Here is a 22,083-nt window from a genome sequence, read left to right on the forward strand (position 1 = left end):
ATGAGGCCGTTATGTTTATAAATGACACATGAATAAATAGATAAATGAATGACAGTGTTCTCAGGATTATCTTCCAACATCATATGGTATTTCTTGAATTTGTTCATTTCATGTCTTTCTTCCTCAATTCAAGTTATTAGACAAAACGTTTCCAGTGTTTCCTACTAGTGCATAACTCTGTCCATCTGTCTGTCTGTCTGTCTGTCCAGGTTCTGGGCTGTAGGGCAGCCTGACAACGGTAATAATGATCCACAGTGGGGTGAGGAGGACTGTGCACATGTCACTGGTTCAGGCCAGTGGAATGATCGGTCGTGTTCCTACCCTTTCCACTGGATCTGTGAGAAACTAATCATTTTACAAATTCTGTAAGATCATATTCAATTATACCTTACTCATATCTTATTTAAACTGATCAATTAATCCTCATGCCTCCCTAAAAAAAAACAACCTCTGGTGACCCTCGTGGGCAAAAATGTACATGCACATGAAAACTACTATAAAATCATCGTACGTCAACATTTTTTTCTTCCTTTTTTTCTCAGTTCTTTTTCTAAATCTCTTAAACAACTTTCTCTGTGACCAAAACTACTAAACATTCAACAGTTTTCAGGATTTTAATCCTTTAAATGTCTAATCGGTCTTCACTAGTGTTTGTGAACTAGCTGTACAGATAGCTAACAGGGGCTTGACTAATCTGAATGACAAATCGCATGGAATAACAAATGACCACTGGTTAGGGTTAGAGGTTAGGGGTTGGGGGTTGTGGTTAGGTCATTCGTTATTCCATGCCATTTGTCATTCAGATTAGGAAGGCCTGCTAACACTTCTTTGAAGAAAAACACCCAGGAAGCTTCTTGCTGTTTTGGATATTTACTTGATGACTGTAAAACTGTACATACAAAAACAAAATGTATGTTACAATCATGTATACTTACAGTTTTTTATGAGCAAAAAACAAATGTAGAACATTAAAACACAATCTATCAGTGCTTTGTATATGTAATTCATACACAACATTCACCTATAATGAGCTACAGTTCCAAAATACAAAAAACCCCGGTAATGATAGCGATTAGCACGATGCTAAAATACATGGAAAATCCCATATTTATGCTAATGCTATTAGCATCTTCCGTTACTGCACAAAAACAAAGTATTAAACAACACAAAGAGCCTCAACTGACTAAGTACAGTGTTTTAACATCTTAATATATTCCAGTACTTACAGACAGATGTTTTTGTAGGGCCAAAAAACAGGCAGCTGTCTTTCACTGTAACCAAACTGACAAGACTTCTCTAGCAGTCTGGCAACTACAGTGGCCCTGAACGGACAAAACACACAAACCCAAACTGAACTATCTGTGTCCACCAGAGGGAAGCACAATGCCAGTTTAATCATTAGAGTTCTGAGTGATTTATTACAAAAAAAAATTAAAATAAAATAAAATAAACAGTAGGTGGATGAAACATTAGTGGTTAGTATTGGAGGCAGACGCATGAAGTTCTTGAATTTTTTTCTGTTATATTATGGGGCCATATGACCACCAGAGGGGGCAAAAATGTAATTTGTTTTTGTGTGTGTCTGTGTAAAATAGTTTTTAAATCAACATCTGATTCATGTATGTGAACATTTATTGTATAAACTGTAACATCTGTGAAAGCTTCAACAAGAGACAAAACAGAACATATGAAATACAGTATGAACGACTTAGAAACACAAACATGATGAAGCTTTCAAAGATATTACACTTTGCACTATAAATGTGCACACTAATGAATCAGATGTTGATTTAAAAACTATTTGCCTTTCCATTTTTGTAAAACACTGTGAATTGCACTGTGTATGAATTGTGCTATACAAATAAATCTGCCTTGCCTTGATAACTGAATGGTTCTTTTTTACTAAAACAAAGTGAAATAATGTGGAGTTGTCATTATTTATAGGCATAATGTAATATTGTTTTTTTTTTTCTACATTAAACCACAAAGAAAGTTCTGAGTCATTATGTACAGGTTATTATGTTATTTTACTTCAGATCACAAAATGGGGCTGAATGTGAAATCTGAACTAAAACAGGTTCAACACCATTGACTGTTAATATCTTCAGTGTAATTTTAACACTTTGTAAATTCATCCCATCGGCCTGATTGGAACCTTTGGAGACCAGTTTATTTTTTTGGCCTGCAGGCCATGTGTTTGACACCCCTGATCTAGATGATAGTTACTTGTTCATTCCTTCTGTTTTTGATTTTTTTTTTTTTTTTTTTTTTTTTTTAAGTGAATTCATCTGTATCTGTATTTAGTTTGACCACTTTCATGTGAGTTCTAATAAACAGGTATATATGCTGATGACAGATTTTGAGATTGTGGACCCCAGGAAGAAATATTTTGCAGTGAAGGAGGCCAAATGAACTGGGATGTTTGTGCATTACTGTAGAGACTGCAGCGCTGTCTTCATAATATCTGTGTTATATGCAACTGTTATGTTGAAAAGCATCATCATTAAAGCATCTCTTGTGCAAATAAAACTAAGCCTTTTTTATTATTCAGCTTAGCTCAAGAGTATTTAATTAGTTATAGTGTTTTACATGGTGCTATGAAGGCTGGCTATCTATCTATTTATCTAACTGTCTGTCTGTCTGTCTAGTTTTATTGATCATGAAGGTCAAACGTTGATCACATACAATCATGAACACTCCTTGACAACAAAGCTCATTTAACAGACCAGACCAGAAAATTTCATCCAAATCTGTCCATAACCTTTTGAGTTATGTTGCACACTAACGGACAGACAAACAGACAGACAAACAAACAAACCCTGGCAAAAACATAACCTCCTTGGCGTGGGGGGGCCCACGGGGGGGGGGCACTGATCAGCCTTGGCGGAGGTCTGCGCTCTCCAAGTGCTTCTAGTCTTACACTGTAAAAGTTTGACATTATTACCTCCGCCAAGGAGGTTATGTTTTTGCCATGGTTTGTTTGTTTGTCTGTTTGTTTGTTTGTTTGTTTGTTTGTCTGTCCGTTAGTGTGCAACATAACTCAAAAAGTTATGGACAGATTTGGATGAAATTTTCAGGGTTTGTTGGAAATGGGATAAGGAAGAAATGATAAAATTTTGGTGGTGATCGGGGGTGGGGGGGCCCACGCGGGGGGGAGCACTGATCAGCCTTGGCGGAGGTCTGCACTCTCCGAGTACTTCTAGTTATGTCATGCAACAGTTTCACAGTTTCACACAGTTACAGTTTCACACATAGTTTCACACACAGCTGAGCAGACACATCAGATACAGAAACCACACACACACACACACACACACACAAATAATAATAGATGAAGGAATTTAAAAAAGCAGAACAAGAACTTAATTTACTATCAGATAAGAAGCCTCCTTAACACTTCAAAGTGCTTTACATATAAAATCAGTGCACCCCACTACTTCACATGAAAACCTGTGGGAATGCAAAACGAAAAAGTTCCCTGGGGTATGGTCCTCCCTAGCAGGAACTTCTCTCTCTGAAAGCAGCTACTGTTGACGTCCAGGCGGTTCCACCTGTGCCCCTGTGGTCCCTGGGTGTCCTCCTGGCTGAGCCTGAGGCCTCCTGCTGTCTCCCCTAGTCTCAGGTCTGGGCCTCACCACCTACTCCTTAAGTTTGAGTTCACACTCCTGTACAAAGACAACACCCAAATCAACACTCTCCAATTCAACTCTAGAAACACGCATCCTTTGTTCAGCCTTCTTCTGTTTATTCCTTTCTGTCCGGTCTCTTCTAAAACACTAACAAAAGCTTTCACATTGATGATACCTTCACTGGTGCACCCCCAGACCATCACCAACAGCAGTCTGGATGGTCTTTTACATGTCCAACCTGATGTCAGCTTTTCCTGGTAACAAGCACAAATGCAGACTCGTCAAACCATTGCATGTTTCTAGTACCTTAAGCCCATCTGAGATACATTTGATCTGATAATTGGTTTGTACAGATGTATAAAATGGACATACTCAAGTAGATGTACCTTAAATATGCACTTTTGAACGTGACTTAAACTGGGTCACCTCGGAGATACCAGAGCATCCAACAAACAACGTCAGTTCAATTGTCAGAATAAAATGTGTTATGCAGGACTAAAGATTTTTACTTGGGATGTATCTTATCTCATTGATTCCTGAGAAAAGACAGAAGCATTTGCTGAACATTACCAGTTGTGTGTGCAGGATGTTATAAAGACAACACCTACATCAACACTCTCCAATTCAACTGTGCAGGATGTTAAAGCTGACTTTTTTTTTTCTTTTCTAACACCTCATCTGTTCTCTCTCTAACAGAACCAAGGCCAGTGTTAAACCTCAAACCTAAAAAAAACCTGCTGTCAACAGACTTCCTCCTGAGTCAACCAGCTGCAGTTTGGACATTTATGTGGAACCAGTGTTTCAGCGCCGCTCCTTAAAGAACTGAAAGAGTCAGAGATGGAAGGAATCTATGCAAATGTGGAGGTGACAAAATCTGACCACTGCAGACCTCTGCCTCCTCAGACAGGTGAGAATATTCAGCCTGAATTCAGAGATGTGTTTTACTGACTTGTCTCAACGTTCCTCTTGTAACAGCGAACATACTTACTGGTCATTTTTCCCCATCAGCTCCCCAGGGCTCAAAGACGGGTTTTTATGGAGCTCTTGTCTTTCTGGGACTGATCTGTGCTTCCTTATTGATTGGAGTCATCGTCCTTGGTGTCTGCTGTGAGTCGAACCACCAAACGAATCAAACTCTATTATTATATGTGGGGGGAACTGTGAAGTTTGAGATCGCTGATTCAAATCCCCACGCAGGCAGAGAAACTGTTCACTGATGTGCCCTTGAGCAGGGCACTTGAACCCTGGTAACCTAATATAATATTTACCTCCACCACGGAATGGCAGAGGTTATGTTTTCATCTGGGTTTGTCTATCTGTTTGTCTGTTAGCAAGATAACTCAAAAAGTTAAGGATGGATTTGGATGAAATTTTCAGGAAATGTTGATACTGGCACATGGAACTAATGATTAAAATTTGGTGGTGATCGGGGGGGCTGATCTGTCTTGGCAGAAGTCTGCACTCTCCAAGTGCTTTTCTAGTTGTGTCATGCCACAGTTTCACACACAGTTTCACAAATTTTTGGCAAGTTTTAAAAGCAATTGAAAGTGAAGACTCAAAGTTAATCCCTGGGTAGGCAGGGTATCAGTGAGCAGGAGGGACAGAGTGTAGTGTGAGCGGTCAGGGGTGTTAGTAAGCTCTACTTACTTTTTCACTTGTTTTCTTTCTTTTTCTTTTTGTTTTTTAGACACTAAGTCCATACGTGGCTCGGCTGCAGAACTGTCCTCTGTCAAAGCCAACCTGACTGAAATTCTCCAGACCAGTCATGACCAAATATCCAACCTGACGGAGGACAGAGACCGGCTCAATGCCAGGCTCATCAGAGTGACTCAGGAGCTGGAGAGGCTGCAGAATCTGTCCAAAACAAGTGAGTGGACATAAATACACCAAAACTCCACCAAAACCATCAATAAAACTACATGCTGACCAAAGTGTTTTGAGTTTTATAGTTTGTTGTTGTAATAAATGCCTCCAAAAGAGGATGCAAACACTGTGGACAAACAAAAAAGTTCACATAGCCCCACAGGGTCCAGCCACTCAGTAGAAGTACATACATGAAACCAGTCTGCCAAAGGACAGACTTTAGTTGACCGCTCTGGAGTTACAGACAGTCCCTGGGTTTAAGTCTATGAGATTTTCTTTTAGCAAAACTTTGGAAACTAAATAAACAAGTTCAGGGTTTAGTGGTGGGATGTAAATCCAGTGGACATGAAAACCTGCTGCACTGGATGGTGTGTCTGGAGAGCCTGATGCTAGGAGGCGCTGAAGTTGGAGAGGGCATCTGTAGATGGTCCAAGCATAAGAGTATTATTGGGTCAGTAGTGTCACTGTATGGGCTTCACTGCACTGAGTTCCCTGGACTCCAACTCATATTAGATGGACTGAAGGACTGTGTGAATGAGTTCACATTTCAGCCACACTGGAAAAAATCTAAATCTTACCAAGTGTATTTTTCTCATTTCTAGTCCAAATATCTTATCACACTTAAAATAAGACATAATCGTAACTTTTCAGTGGGATATAAGAACTTATTTTTAGACAACAGATCTTGAAAATCTTATTTTTAAAAAAATGTTACCAAGATAATTTTGACTGGTTCCATTGGCAGATTTTTTTTGCATGAATTAAGCAAAAAAAAAAAAAAAATCTTGAATTAAGTACTAACCACTGTATGTGTAAAGCAGTGTTAAAAACGAACAAAAACGAGAACGTTCAGATCAAATTCAATATTAGCCGGTTTGCCGTCCTGTGTGCAGTCCGGCACTTCCGCTGTCCGTCATGGTGCTCGTTTGCGGTGTGAACAGAGCGACATAACGTGCAAAGGGTCAATATTTAATTTATTGATCATGAAGATGTTCATAAAAGCTCGGATTAAAGTTGAGGGCATTGTATCAAAAACAGAGAAAACTGACTTTTTTAGTAAAATCTCTCATTAACTGAACATCAAACAAGCATCTCCATCCACTGTCACTGATCCAACTCCATAGGTTTTACTGGTGAATCACTGTTGTAGAAGATGACGGTGTTTCCACATTCACTACGGAGCATCTGAACGTCCAGATGAGTCATATGTGATGACCGTGAAAAGATGACAAACTGTATTTTACACCAATTATTCACATGTATTAATAGGATTAGTGGATCAACAGGTATTAAACAGTTTAGATCAGTAGATGGTTTTGGATGGTGATGGATGTTTGGGTCTTTATGGGTTAAGGATAGTTTGTAAAGGTAAACATTTATACACATTGCACTAAAACACAAAAAACATTTATAGTTGTCATTATTTCTAAGTTATTGCACTATTATTTTACTGGTCCAGCCCACCTGAGGTCAAATTGGGCTGAATGTGGCCCCTGAACTAAAATGAGTTTGACATCTGTGCTACAGGTGGACCGTGTGTTGCAGGATGGAAGGTGTTTAAAGACAGTTGTTACCGGTTTTCAAATGAGACAAGAAACTGGGAAGCAGCCAGACAGGACTGCAGAAACAGAGGAGCAGATCTGGTGATCATAAACAGTAAAGACGAACAGGTACACGCCCCATTATCCTCTGTTCCAGCAGGTACTACACAGTTTGGTTTGGAGTTTTATTTCAGTTCCGTCTATAAGTTTAGTTTAGGTTTTATTTAGTTTCAGTGGAAATAAGGAAGGCTAATCTACAAAAACTAACCCTAAATATCCAATATTGGACAAAGTCTTTTTTTCTTGGACCAATCTGACTATATCTACAATCCTTTTTCCATTTTGTTTGTGTTACACTGTTCATTGTAGTTTTAAATTAGTTTTCATGTTTTTGTGAAGACAAACAGGAACAGTGTCGCTGTATGTGAAAAACAAACTTAAAACTTTCTTCTGATTTACTTTGTCTTTGATAAATCTCTTTCACCAGCTCTAATTCGATCATTACATTAAAGGAGGGATATTTGGCTTTTCCCTGTGGTCTACATAAACTGTTAATGCTATGCTTGGGTCTGAATTCTTCATTAATTCAACTCCACAGGTCCATTTTCAACCCTATTTCTGAGTAATGACACCAGAAAGGTCGTTTTGAGCGCTGGCTCTTTAAATGCAAATGAACCACTTCATGCCCCACCCCCTCCAGGTTGTTGCCTGTGCTGATCTGTCCCGTTCAACCACTTGTATTTGTTAATATAATCAACAACTGAACATTTTAGGAAATTGACTCAAAGTTTGGACATATTTTCAGTATGGACTACAACCGCTGCTGCTGACAAACAATTATGTCATACTCTGAGAAATGTTTGTCAGAAGTCTCGACCTTATATGTGCAAATGTCATGACATAACTAATTATAGACATGACAAAATCATGAAGGAATTGTAGAACTACAATTGATTTTTGCCAAAATAAATATAAAGATCGCTTTGCAGCACCTGGAGGGTTCAAATTCAAACTTTTTGAACTTTTAGGGTCCAATGACACAAGTAAATGAACCAAAGACTAATAAAAGTGGGTTTAGCAAAATATGACCCCTTTAAAAGTAATGTCACGTGGTGATAAAAACAAGACTCCTCTACACATACAGTATATGTATTTATTTATTTTTTTCATCAAAAACTTCACAACTTTTTTTTTTTTTTTTTAGTATTTTCATGTTTAAAATGTTATGAGTCTGAGTTTTTCTAGTGACAATAGAAACAAAGACGTAATAACTGAAAAAGATAAAGCAGCCATTTTGTCAACGTCTCGCTCAATTATAACATGGAATAGAAAGTTGAATTAAAGCAGATTTTAGTGGTGACACAAACTGACTCTTTAAAGTTAAGTTGAACCACTACTGGATCTGCAGAATAATGTCATTATCTTTGGGTTTGTCATTGTAACTTATTTCACACATATAGATTCCTGACAGAGAAGACTGATTAAAAAGTAGGTCAGTCTAAATGTAAGCATTTATCAGGTGATTTTTGGTGGTTTTAACCCCTTGTAGACTACTGTTGTGAATTCCCCTCAATACTCCACTGTTGTTTGTGAATGTACATGTTACCTGGTTTATCTATGATCCCTGACGTTCATGGATCAGTTTAACAGTGTTATTAATTTCAGATCATTCTACTGATTTTTGGGTAATTTTTGATCAATAGTATCATCAATAAAATAATCTACATACCTGGGACTGGAAAATATGTTTATGAAAACATACTATTATGAAAATTATGCCTAATGTAACTCATTTGCAGCATAGCTACTGTATGTGTTATTTTCAGATTAAGTCTCCACTTAATTTAGTATCTGCTTGACGGCCACAACACACATCATTTCTTTAGAATTTAATTATATTTGTATAATTATAATAAATTAGGGATTAAATAAAGGTGCAACTTCTTAGGATTGGATTTCTATTTGCACCATTAAAACATGCACATCTGTTTTTTTTTTTTGTGGCATCTGTTTGACGAAACAGAACTTCATCTCAAGGTTCAAGCAGGATTATTGGATTGGTTTGAACGACCTGGAAAAGGAGGGAACCTGGAAATGGGTTGATGGATCTCCGGTCACTCTAAAGTAAGTCAACTCTTAACAGATCACAATAACTTGTTTAACCCATACAGACCCAGTGTTACATTTGTGTCAGTTCCCAAATTAATTTCTCTCTATTTAACCTTTCTTAAGTGATTTATCACCATTTATTATTATGTTATACTCTGCATTTCGTATTTTTAAGTGAAAATCAGGTATTTAAATTTATTTTAAAGTTGAGGGTTATTATATCAGAAACAGAGAAAAAGTGACTTTTTCAGCAAAATATATAATAATAACAATAATACATCACACTTATATAGTGCTTTTTTGGACACTCAAAGACACTTCACAAACAATCAAACAAAAAGAACACAGCGAAAAGAAAGAGGCTCAAGAAAATGCAAGTATGAACAGGTGAGTTTTGAGTAGTGATTTGAAGTTTTGAATTGAGTCTAAGTTCCTGGTGTTTTGTGGGAGTGAGTTCCATAGGGTGGGGGTGGCTGCAGCGAAGGCTCGGTCCCCCAAGGTCTGGTGCTTTGTCCTAGTGGTGGGAGTGAGGAGGTTAGTGTTGGCTGGTCTGAGGTGGTGGGTACAGCAGTGCTGCTGAAGGAGATCAGTGAGATAGGGAGGGGCCAGGTTATGGAGGGACTTGTAGGTGAGGAGGAGGACCTTGTATTGGATGCGGTATGACACGGGGAGCCAGTGGAGTTGTTTGAGAATGGGGGTGATGTGATCTCTGGAGCGGGTGCGAGTGAGGAGGCGGGCAGCAGAATTTTGGATATATTGCAGTTTTTGGAGATGGGAGGAGGAGAGACCATACAGGAGGCTATTGCAGTAATCGAGTCTGGAGGTGATGAATGCACGAATGAGGATTTCAGTAGCGGATTGTGAGAGGGAGGGGCGGAGACGGGCGATGTTACGGAGGTGGAAAAAGGATGTATTGGAGAAATGACTTATGTGCGTTTTGAATGAGAGGGTGGAGTCCATGATAAAACCGAGGTTGCGTACAGAAGGGGAGGGGGTAACTGTGTGACCATCGATGAGGAGGGAGATGTTCTGAGCTGAGGGGAGGAGAGCTTTGGGACCAGTGATGAGAAGTTCTGTTTTATTGCTGCTGAGTTTGAGGAAATTGTGATCCATCCAGGTTTTGATATCAGTCAGACAGTGTGTGATGGTGGAGACAAGAACTGGGGATATGGATTTGGTGGAGATGTAAACCTGGGTATCGTCAGCGTAGCAGTGGAAGTGAAGTTCATGGTGACGGATGATTTGTCCGAGGGGTAACATATAAATGATGAATAGGAGGGGCCTGAGCACCGAACCTTGGGGGACACCAATTGTGACAGGGAGGGTGTGAGATTGGACGTTGTTGATGGAGACGTAGTGATGGCGGCCGGAGAGGTAGGTGGAGAACCAGGAGAGTGCTGTGCCAGAGATGCCAAAGGATTGTAGACGGTTGAGGAGGGGGGTGTGGTAGATGGTGTCGAATGCAGCGCTGAGGTCAAGGAGGAGGAGGATGGAAAGGGAATTAAGAGTCGGCGGCGAGGAGATCATTAGAGACTTTCAGGAGGGCTGTTTCAGTGCTGTGGTGGGGGCGAAAACTGGATTGGAATGTTTCAAACAGCTGGAAGTTGAGAAGATGTTATTGGGGTTGGGAGATAATGGTGCAATCTAATATTTTGGAGAGTAGGGGGAGATTGGAAATGGGTCTAAAATTGTCCAGGTTGTCAGGGTCCAGGCCAGGTTTTTTCAGATGGGGTGTGATTGTGGCTACTTTGAGAATGGGAGGGACGGTTCCAGAGCTGAGGGAGGTGTTTATGATGTGGGTGATGAGTGGGCTGATAGTGGGGATGCAGGCTTTTAAGAGTGGAGAAGGCATAGGATCAAGGTGGCAGGTTGTTGATTTCATGGTGGAAAGGAGTTTGGTAGTGTCAGAGAGGGACAAAGGGACAAAGGAGGAGAGAGTGTGGTTTGAGGGTGAGTTGAGGCCAGATTCTGGGGGAGAGTGAGTGGAGGGAGAGGAGTTAAGTGTGGTGTGTATGGTTTGGATTTTGGAGTGGAAAAATGACAGGTAGTTATTGCATTTTTCAGCAGAGAATGTGGAGGAGATGTTGTCCATGAGTTTGGTAAGCTGAGCAAATGTGGAGAAGAGGCTGTGGGGGTTTGTGGAATTAGAGTGTATGACTTGAATATAGGGCTGCTCGATTATAGAAAAAAAAAAAATCACGATTATTTTAGCAATAATTGAAATCACGATTATTAAAAACGATTATTTGTTAACCTTAAAGTTGTTTATTTTTTTCTTGATTGAAATGATTAGGGCAACACACAATACAAGTAAAACACAGAAATACTCTCTTTAAATCCTTAAATTGAAATTCCCCTCTTCTTTCAGGAAAATGTAAAATTGTACAATAACTCTAGGGCATGAACACCAAAAAATACCTTTTTTCTAAACAGAATTAGGCAAAACAGAAATGTTAATTCTTCAGTATCACATTCAATAGTAATTAGTGGGCACACACACACACACACACACACACTTAAAGCAGTCCCCTAAAGCCGGCAAAACTAATGTAAAATAAATAAAATGTTGCAGGCCTGGTTAGTAGCTAGAGTGCGCTGTAATCCACCCCTTGATGTCCAATTTAACTCCTCGAAGAATTATAAGAACATTTGTGTTACCTTAATGTTAGGGCTGCTCGATTATAGGAAAAAACAATAATCACGATTATTTTAGCAATAATTGAAATCATGATTATTAAAAACAATCATTTGTTAACCTTAAAGTTGTTTATTTTTTTCTTGCAAAACAATGTAAAATATACTCTTTAAACATAAATAAAGCTTTTAACCACTAAAACAAAGTATGTTCAGTTTTGTACGAAACAAAAAAATCTTTGAATGGAAATAAGTGTACTGTAAATTCAAGTATGTTTCCTTTTGTAAATAAATAGTGCACTGTAATTAAACTGCTCTAGACTTGCCATAGAACTGTAGCAATAAAAAAAAAAAACTCGAGTAAAGTGCAAATTATAAATTCAAGTATGTTCAATGTAGTATGAAACATAGTAAATTCAGTGGCGTGCCATGAGGTTTCAGTTCAGGCCTTCTGTATACATCAGCCATCTAGAATACGTACGTTAGAGTTATACAGGTAAGGGTTAGGATAATACGGGAGTTGCAGCGTAAAGAGATTCGGAGACTGAAGATTGCATTGCGGACAAAGTTGTTTTTATGCGTTTTAGTTTTTCATAAGATTACGATAAAGGTCGCGGTGGTTAAACTTTAGATGGTTAAAAAGGTTTGTTGTGTTACCAGTCAGTGCGGACACAACTACGAAACACTTTTTGCACGTGATGTGTTTTTGCTCTTCATCTTCTTCATCAAACCCAAAGTGATTCCATACAATTGAATTTGACTTGCCTTTTTTGTTTACCAAGCACTTCTGCTGGGATTCTCCTGCCATTTTTCCAGACCGCTAGGTACAATTTTCCTCTTGGGGTGGACCTGACGGCTAGCAGGCAGCAGTAGCTTAGAGGGGGGCGGGGCAGAGCAGCTCATGGTAGCTTGCGTGCGCGTGAATTAAAACAACTCAAAATTAATAATCGTTTTTTTCTCGATTACATAATTTTTGTCATCGTTGCGTGTAATAATCAAAATCGTAATTGAATTTCGATTAATTGCACAGCCCTACTTGAATATATCATTAACTGATGTTATCATTGATCCAACTCCATGGGTTTTACTGGTGAATCAATGTTGTTGAAGATGACAGTGTTTCCATGGCAACTACAGAGCCTCGGAACATCCAAATGGCTCATATCTGATGACCATGGAAAGATGACAAATTGTATTTAACAACAATTATTTAAACTAGCGGCATTGTACCCGTGGTGCCATTGTACGATAGCATGATACGTAGAAGTTGTCTGCCACCACTATCCATTTGTAAAGTACCATTTAATAATGCATTGTGCAGGGTTAGGGTTTGATCCAACATGCGCGGCATGAAAGGAAGAGTATGTATTTGTTTGGCCTGTCGAGCATGACTGAATTCATACAGCGGTAGTGAACTGCAGCCTTCTGGTCCAAGGTGAGCTGGGACCCTGTTAAAATCACCCAGCATACCTCACAACGTTTGAATACAGACATAAAATTGTGCCTAGTAGATAGTCAGGTAATGTTTCTATTCATTTGGCGAGTTTGGCGGTGATGGGGCATGTGAAGGCTGAGGAAAACCTGTACAAACACCCTCCTATGCTGTAACATCGATCGGACACATGCGCAGAATGTCCATTATAGTAGGATGTATTGATATTATTAGTGGATCAACAGGTATTAAACAGGTTAGATCAGTAGGTGGTTTTGGTTGCTGGTGGATGTTTGGGTCTTTATGGGTTATAAGCAAAAAACAGTTTTATTTATTATTTGTTTAGGGCAGTGTTAAGTTTTTTAATTCTTCCACATACATTTGTATTTTATGGAATGAAACTTATTTTTAAGGTCTGATTATTTTTCCTGAATTGCCTTTTTATTATTATTATTATTATTATTATTATTATTATTATCATCAGTACCGTTTTGTGTTTATCTGGTCATGTGGTAAATGAGTCCCTTATGTTAATAAACGACACATGAATAAATGGATAAATGAATGACTGTTCTGAGGGTTATCTTCCAACATTAAATGGTATTTCTTGAATTTGTTCATTTCATGTCTTTCTTCCTCAATTCAAGTTATTAGACAAAACATTTCCAGTGTTTTCTATTAGTGCATAATTCTGTCCATCTATCTGTCCAGGTTCTGGAAAGCAAAGCAGCCTGACAACGGTAATAATGATCCACAGTGGGGTGAGGAGGACTGTGCACATGTCACTGGTTCAGGCCAGTGGAATGATCTGTCGTGTTCCTACCCTTTCCACTGGATCTGTGAGAAACGTTGTTTCAACTAATCATTTTACAAATTCTGTAAGATCATATTCAATTATACCTTACTCATATCTTATTAAAAATGATCAATTAATCCTCATGCCTCCCTAAAAAAGCAAACAAACAAACAAAAAACCTTTTGGGCAAAAATGTACATGCAGACATGAAAACTACTATAAAATCATCGTATGTCAACATTTTTTCTTCCTTTTTTTTTTTCCATTTCTTTTTATAAATCTCTTAAACAACTTTCTCCATGCTCAAAACTACCAAACATTCAACAGTTTTCAGGATTTTAATCCTTTAAATGCCAGTTTAATCATTTGAATTCTGAGTGATTTATTACAAAAAAAAAAAAAAAAAAAACACACAAAAATTTAGTATTTTCCATAAAATAAACAGTAGGTGGATGGAACATTGGTGGTTAGTATTGGAGGCAGATGCATGAAGTTCTTGAATTTTTTTCTGTTATATCATGGGGCCATATGACCACGGCGGGGGGGGGGGGGGGGGGGGGGGGGGGCAAATGTGATTTGTTTTTGTGTGCCTGTGTAAAATACTTTTCAAATCAACTTCTGATTCATTTGTGTGAATATTTATTGTATAAACTGTAACATCTGTGAAAGCGTCAACAACAAGAGACAAAACAGAACATATGAAATACAGTATGAACGACTTAGAAACCCAAACATGATGAAGCTTTCAAAGATATTACACTATGCACAATAATGTTCACACTAATGAATCAGATATTGATTTAAAAACTATTTGCATTTTCATAACTGAATGGGGTTTTTTTTCACTAAAACAAAAAAAAATGTGGAGTTGTCCTTATTTATAGGCAGAATGTAATATTGTTTTTGTTTGTTTGTTTGTTTTACATTAAACCAGAAAGAAAGTTCTGAGTCATTATGTACAGGTTATTATGCTATTTTACTTCAGATCACAATGGGGTTGAATGTGAAATATGAACTAAAATAAGTGTAACCCCATTGACTGTTAATATCTTCAGTGTAATTTTAACACTGTAAATTCATCCCATCCCATTGGAACCTTTGGAGACCAGTTTATTTATTTTTTTGGCCTGCGGGCCACATGTTTGACACCCCTGATCTAGATGATGGGTACTTGTTCACTCCTTCTGTTTTTGATTTTTTTTTTTTTTTTTTAAGTGAATTCATCTGTAACTGTATTAAGTTTGACCATTTCATGTGAGTTCTAATAAACAAGTATATGCTGATGACAGATTTTGAGATTGTGGACCCCAGGAAGAAGCATTAGCAGTGAAGGAGGCCAAATGAACTGGGATGTTTGTGTGTCTTCATATCTGTGTTATATGCAACTGTGATGTGATGTTGAAAATTAAAGCATCTCTTGTGCAAATAAAAATAGGCCTTTTTTATTATTCAACCTAGCTCAAGAGTATTTAATTATTTATAGTGTTTTACATGGTCCTATTGTAGCGCTCCCTGCAGTAATCTTGTCAATGAGGGAGGGCTTTTGGATTCTTTTGATATCTAATTTATTTTAACCCTGATTAACTCAGTTTTAATATTATCTTGGATCCCTTTTAAATGAAAACACACATCAGTATTTTAAATCCACAATATTATGAAATCAACATTTTTTACCTTTAAAGGTTTTAACCAAATATACTTACTATCTAATATAAAATAAGTAATGAATTCACACAAACTACTGGATTTAGAAAAATAATTCTCAATTATTTAGTGAATGAATTAGTGCAAATGATTAGGGCAACACACAATACAAGTAAAACACAGAAATACTCTCTTTAAATCCTTAAATTGAAATTCCCCTCTTCTTTCAGGAAAATGTAAAATTGCACAATAACTCTAGGGCATGAACACCAAAAAATACCTTTTTTCTAAACAGAATTAGGCAAAACAGAAATGTTAATTCTTCAGTATCACATTCAATAGTAATTAGTGGGCCCACACACACACACACACACACACACACACACACACACACTTAAAGCAGTCCCCTAAAGCCGGCAAAACTAATGTAAAATAAATAAATGTTGCAGGCCTGGTTAGTAGCTAGAGTGCGCTGTAATCCACCCCTTGATGTCCAATTTAACTCCTCGAAGAATTATAAGAACATTTGTGTTACCTTAATGTTAGGGCTGCTCGATTATAGGAAAAAACAATAATCACGATTATTTTAGCAATAATTGAAATCATGATTATTAAAAACAATCATTTGTTAACCTTAAAGTTGTTTATTTTTTTCTTGCAAAACAATGTAAAATATAATATTTAAACATAAAGCTTTTAAACACTAAAACAAAGTATGTTCACTTGTGTACGGAACAAAAAAGTCTTTGAATGCAAATAAGTGTACTGTAAATTCAAGTATGTTTCCTTTTGTAAACAAATAGTGCAGGGTAATTAAACCGCTACAGACTTGCCATTGAACTGTAGCAATAAAAAAAAAAAAAAAAAAAAAAAACTCACGTAAAGTGCAAATTATAAGTTTAACTATGTTCATTGTAGTATGAAACATGGTAAATTATATATATATATTCAGTGGCGTGCCGTGAGGTTTCAGTTAAGGCCTTCTGTATACATCAGCCATCTATAGAATATGCACATTGTGCACTACAACACAATGACCATGCGCCACACAGAAAACCAACATTAAATCACAGCATCACACCACGCATCCAACAATACGCAACATTAAGTAAATACTAAAAAAGGCTAGTCTGAGCAAAGGAACAAAATATTCCAAAAATCAAAGCACAATTTGCCAATTTGCTCGAGTTTCATGCAGAAATCACTGAACAGCCAGCAAAGCAACAAAACCTTCCATGCACCCCGGTTATAGCCTACACAGTGTTCCACACTGCACAACGCTTTGCACAATGTAAGGTCGCGGTGGTTAAGCTTTAGATGATGGAAAGGTTTGTTGTGTTACCAGTTGGTGCGGACACAAGTACGAAACACTTTTTGCACGTGATGTGTTTTTGCTATACGACTTCTTTGTCAAACCCAAAGTGATTCCATACAACTGAATTTGACTTGCCTTTTTTGTTTACCAAGCGCTTCTGTGATTCTCCTGCCATTTTTCCAGACTGCTAGGCACAACTTTCCTCGTGAGGTGGACCTGCCAGCTAACTGGCAGCTGTGGCTTAGAGGGGGGTGGGGCGGAACAGCTCATGGTAGCTTGCGTGCGGATGAATTAAAACAACTCAAAATAAATAATCGTTTTTTCTCGATTACATAATTTTTGTAATCGTTGAGTGTAATAATCGAAATCGTAATTGAATTTCGATTAATTGCACAGCCCAACTTAATGTTTCTGGTTAATCCATCAGTCACTCACGGGTGCCGGTATGGTTCATAACAGTGTCTCTCAGCACAGTCAATGTCCACTCCCCCCATATGGCCGAAGTAGAAAAAGTGATAAACTGGTTACTATAAGCTTCAACTCGATCATCTTCTTGTGTCTACTTGGTGAAAACAACAGACTTTTATATCCAAAGTTTAACTAGTGAAGTTAAATCTTACCTGGAAATCCCATCAGCTCACTGGTCATGTATTGACTCTAGACTCCGCTAGCTTTAGCTAGTGATGTGACATTCACGAACGAATCGAATCTTTTGAACAGCTCTTTGAAATGAACGATGGGAACCGAGTCTTTGTAAAGAGCCGTTCTTTTTTTTTTTTTTATTAGTAACAGTGATTAAACACTGTTGTGTTTTGTGCAATTTTTTTCGTATGTTTACACACATTTATTGTTCTTGTTCTCAGAATTGCACTATAGTTCAGGTATTTAAGTAATTGCAGCGATTAATCACTGTTGTGTTTTGTGCAATTTCTTCTGCCTGTTTACACACATTTATTGTTCTTGTTTTAAGGAGAATAAAATGTTATTTCATAAGAAAATATTTTATTTTCTTCAACATTTTTAGGCTACAGACTAGTCCACATAATGTACTGTGATGTTTTTTTGTCAAATTCCAGCATTTGCTTAATGTTACCTCTCATGTCACGTATAGAGGGTATGTACGTGACGTCACCGCTAGCGGAAGTCACTGCGGTTCCGTCCACTGAGTGGCAGAAAGAGGGAGATGAGTAGCGGCTTTGGCTTGAATACTTCGAAAACTTTAGAACAATCTAAAAAATGGGGAAGAGCTGTTGTGTGATTGATCGCACAAACAGGTTTAAAAAGCACTCGGAGCTATCGTTTTACCGGCTACCTAAAGCCAAAGACAGAAGAAGCAGATGGATCGCTGCAATTCATAGAAATAACTGGAATCCAGGCAACGAAACCTGGATTTGTGGTTGCCATTTCGTGTCAGGTAACGTTAATTTATGCTGTATCCTTGTGTAAAATCATACCTGAAATTACATATTGTTTTGGCTAACGTTACTTCTTAGTAAAGCTCTTAAAGTTAGCATCTGTCATTTAGTTAAATGTTTCATAACTGAAACATTTTTGTCTTCAGTTGTGTGATTCTGAACCTTGTGCTCTACATGATTTGTGAACTAGCTTAAACTGAGGCTAACCTAGTTTTCCAAATAAGGGGGTACTCTAGCACAAAGCTGTTGTAGCTGTGTTGTATCAAGTATTTGATGTTAACTCTACTGAAATATCCAAAGTACCAGTAGATCATCCACTCACTTGGGTCAATACTAAGGGTTCAACTCCAGTAAATCAGTAGTGAACTGTGAGCACTACTGCTGGGCCTTTACCTTGGCAATCACCGCCAAGAAAATACGTCTGCACTGACAGAAAACCTCAAAAACAATAGGATGTTGAACTGAAAGCACTCACCAGCTGTAATCCTCTCATTAACGATGACGAGGATGTCAACAACTCTTTGGCTTTTGTATGCTTTCAGCCTTTGCATTGTGGATTTTCCCAGCGTTGAAATCAGGTTCATACAAATGTCAGGATACGTGATTTCCGTCCACATATCAATGTTCGTAGACCACTTGTTGTTGGGTAGCTTGTATGAATCCATGTCCAGTCCAATTGTCTTTAATTTCATGTTATATTCCACATTTTTCCCGGTCTCGCTGTAGTTACTGCTATGCTCCACCATGTTGAGCCGGTTTGTTTTTGCCACTCAGTCTGACTTAGAGGGGCGTGGCCCAGGGGGGAAGTGACGTAAGTGCATTCCCTCTATTTAGCCCACACATTTTAACCAACTATTCTTTTTTATGGTAAGATAATATTTACTGCCGCGCCAATTAAACACCTTTAAAATGTAATGTCAATCATCACATGTAGCCTATTTAGTCATTAAAACATTGGTGTTTCAAAATAATGCAAAAAACATAAAAGAGCCAGTCTTTTGAACGGCTCTTTTCAGTGAACGGCTCCCTTCAAAGAGCCAAAAGTCCCATCACTAGCTTTAGCGTTAGCAATTGCGATAGCACAGTCTCAAACAGTCTCTGAACTCCTGGTAGATATTCAGCCGTTTTCTCCCAGGTGCAGTTTTCACTCCCGACACTGACCGTCGTGCTTACAATCACAGGATACACTCTACACACTGGTTAGTGCTCTGCAACTTACAAAACAATACAGATAATTTCAGCACCACGTTCACGTTCACCCGTTTCCTCCGTTGGTCGGTCCGTACTCTTAATTGTCCGTGCGGAAACACCTGCTACGTTACTCCGCAGAATGTTAAAATTAACCCCATAAATGCTAATTCTGACAGTATATTCCATTAACATATGGCTTCTTCCACAAATAAATAAAAACAAAACAAACCTTTTACTCTTAATGAACTAATAGTGCTGTTTTATGAATTAACCACTACACTTTTTAAACAAACAAAAACTCATTACATGCTTTGTAAACATGTTTAAATCTTTAATTTTTTTTTTCCTTTTTTTTTTTTTTTTTTTTTTTTTAATTTAGTGGCCGACAAAATATTGCGACAGGGGAAACAAAGACAAATGAACAAACAAACAAAAAAAGAATTCATAAGACATAGACATTAAGCAAAATAAATATGTGTGCAAACAAAGGGTTATTTACAGATGCATTTGTGTGTGTGCCTGGGAGTGTGTGTGTGTGTGTGTGTGTGTGTGTGTGTGTGTGTGTGTGTGTGTGTGTGTGTGTGTGTGGTTATTTTATGATTTTTTTTTTTTTGTGCGGGTTGTGCATATCCAGGTGGAAACAGAATAGAGAATGAGAACACAATTGCCAGTCTAAGAAGTAAAAGAGTTAAGGATATGAGTATACAAAAGTGAGAAATCAGAATTGGGTCATCATTGGGTTTATTCTGTCCCATATACAGAAAATGATATACATTTTACATGTATAGATACTGATAATTATCTGGATAAATACCACTGTCATAATGTGAATATTAAAAGGCAGGTTTTTGGTTTCAAGTGAAAGTTGAATAAAAGGCAGATGATTCTCTTACAGTTTTAAAATATTCATAAAAGAAGTAAAAGAAAAAAATAAATATTACCCAAACTGAGAAGATAAACCAGAACATTGTATTTGTGTTACTAAAGTGACATATAAATAATGCACAGATTTTTTTCACCAACAATTTCCTCATTTTAGTTTAGGTCAAAAGACATTTATATGTTTTTCTGTTTTTGATTTTCTTTTCTGTTTTTCCTTATTTTTTATTTATTGATTGATTTTTTTTTTTTTTTTTTTGGCCTGTGGGTTGGATGGGTGGGAAGGGATGGGTGTTGACAGTCAGATATGTCATTCTTGATTGTGCATTGACTGTTACGAATTGATATGTCTGTTGCGTTCATTGAAAATGTTCAATAAATATAGTTGGAAGAAAAAAAGACATGTATATGTTTAACTCTTTATTCGCTATAATTCAATTATTATTCCATCAGACAGGAAACAAAAACTACATATCTACTGCATCACTGGAAATTACACAATGCCACTAAATAGTTTTCCACAAGTTAAAAGAATGCAAAGCTTTACACCAATACTAAGTTATTTTTACTCAATTTTCACTGTTTCTATAGCGGACATTTATGAACTTTTTGCTAATCTTGGTATTTCTGTAGAGCAGAGACAAGCCTTAATTTAATGCCATTAATATCATAGGTTATATTAATAATTAAACTAGTAAAAGTAATAAAAGTAACCACCTTCAGTGGAATATGAGAATATGTCTGTGATACTGCTAAACACAAGTTAAATATTTACTAGATCCATGGTTTTACATTCTGGTTTGAAAGTGAAACAGAATCTGAGCACAGAATATTTATTCCAGCCTCAAATCAACATGTGACAGAGGCTGTAAACATGAATAAAAACTACAGTGGCATCATATTTGAAGAAGAAGGTAACATTAACATCTTATTGTTTCATTTCTATAACTGCTGAGGCTCAGGCCTGAGAAAACAGAGCTAAAAATAAGTCAGTCTGCAGTAAATCTTAATTTCATGAAGGTGTGTGGTGCTGTTGAATTGTTTTGTTGTACTGATGTGTTTTATATATATATATATATATATATATATATATATATATATATATATATTTTTTTTTTTTTTTTTTTTTTTTTTTTTTTTCTATGAATACTGACACCCAGTCTTTTCTTGCTATGAAACTAAAATGTCACAAAAATAAGAAGTGTCACTATATTACACAACACACCTGTTGCAGAACTGAGAGTGATATTTACCACATTATCTATATGTAAAGATGAGAAAGAAGAACATGGTATACTGGCCTTATACTATTTATTATGTGGTGAAGAGACTGCGTCCTTCTGTTATTCTTCTTTCTGCTTTGCTGTGGTGCTGATCCAAATGTTGTACATTTATACTCATATCAACTGCTCTTTTCAGATTTCGGATTCTGGTACCTGCTCAGAATATCTAACGCTTCTTTCCTTAAATGAGATTTTTGTAATTAGATTGCACACTACCTTACCACTGGTGAGGGTCACCAGTGACCATCACATGTTGACTGGTGCTGCTTCTTCCTCACTGCTCGTCCTTCTCAAGCTCAGATTTGACACCTTGTTTTTTTTTTTTTTTGGAACTAGTTTTATTGATCATGAA

General features: G+C 37.3%; 2 protein-coding genes across 5 annotated transcripts in view; both read left to right on the forward strand.

The window, feature by feature from the left end:
- LOC115411864 (CD209 antigen-like protein C) overlaps positions 1-2,587 on the forward strand; it is a 12,183-nt gene extending 9,596 nt beyond the window's left edge. Inside the window, exons 6-7 of one of the 2 annotated variants that reach the window (XM_030124090.1) lie at positions 210-365; positions 2,357-2,587. In XM_030124090.1, coding sequence (XP_029979950.1) covers positions 210-365; positions 2,357-2,363 — 163 coding nt within the window. In that variant the 3' untranslated portion in view covers positions 2,364-2,587. Of the gene's footprint in view, positions 1-209; positions 965-2,356 lie in introns of those variants that run through there. The other variant, XM_030124091.1, reaches the window with a different exon arrangement.
- An 850-nt stretch (positions 2,588-3,437) lies between these two features.
- LOC115411865 (CD209 antigen-like protein C) lies at positions 3,438-15,340 on the forward strand. Of its 3 annotated transcripts, XM_030124095.1 has the most exons (8): positions 3,438-3,622; positions 4,326-4,536; positions 4,638-4,736; positions 5,317-5,496; positions 7,020-7,162; positions 9,057-9,157; positions 13,920-14,086; positions 15,294-15,340. In XM_030124095.1, the coding sequence occupies exons 2-7, from the start codon at positions 4,467-4,469 to the stop codon at positions 14,068-14,070; spliced, it is 744 nt and encodes a 247-aa protein (XP_029979955.1). In that variant the 5' UTR covers positions 3,438-3,622; positions 4,326-4,466; the 3' UTR covers positions 14,071-14,086; positions 15,294-15,340. The 3 variants fall into 3 exon arrangements, with proteins under 3 accessions (XP_029979955.1, XP_029979953.1, XP_029979954.1); XM_030124093.1 differs by lacking the exon at positions 15,294-15,340 and having other exon boundaries at positions 13,920-14,182; XM_030124094.1 differs by lacking the exons at positions 3,438-3,622; positions 15,294-15,340 and having other exon boundaries at positions 4,256-4,536; positions 13,920-14,182.
- Positions 15,341-22,083: the final 6,743 nt, after the last annotated feature.

The sequence above is a fragment of the Sphaeramia orbicularis genome, chromosome 21 (assembly GCF_902148855.1).
Source record: "Sphaeramia orbicularis chromosome 21, fSphaOr1.1, whole genome shotgun sequence".
Taxonomy (NCBI): Eukaryota; Metazoa; Chordata; class Actinopteri; order Kurtiformes; family Apogonidae; genus Sphaeramia; species Sphaeramia orbicularis.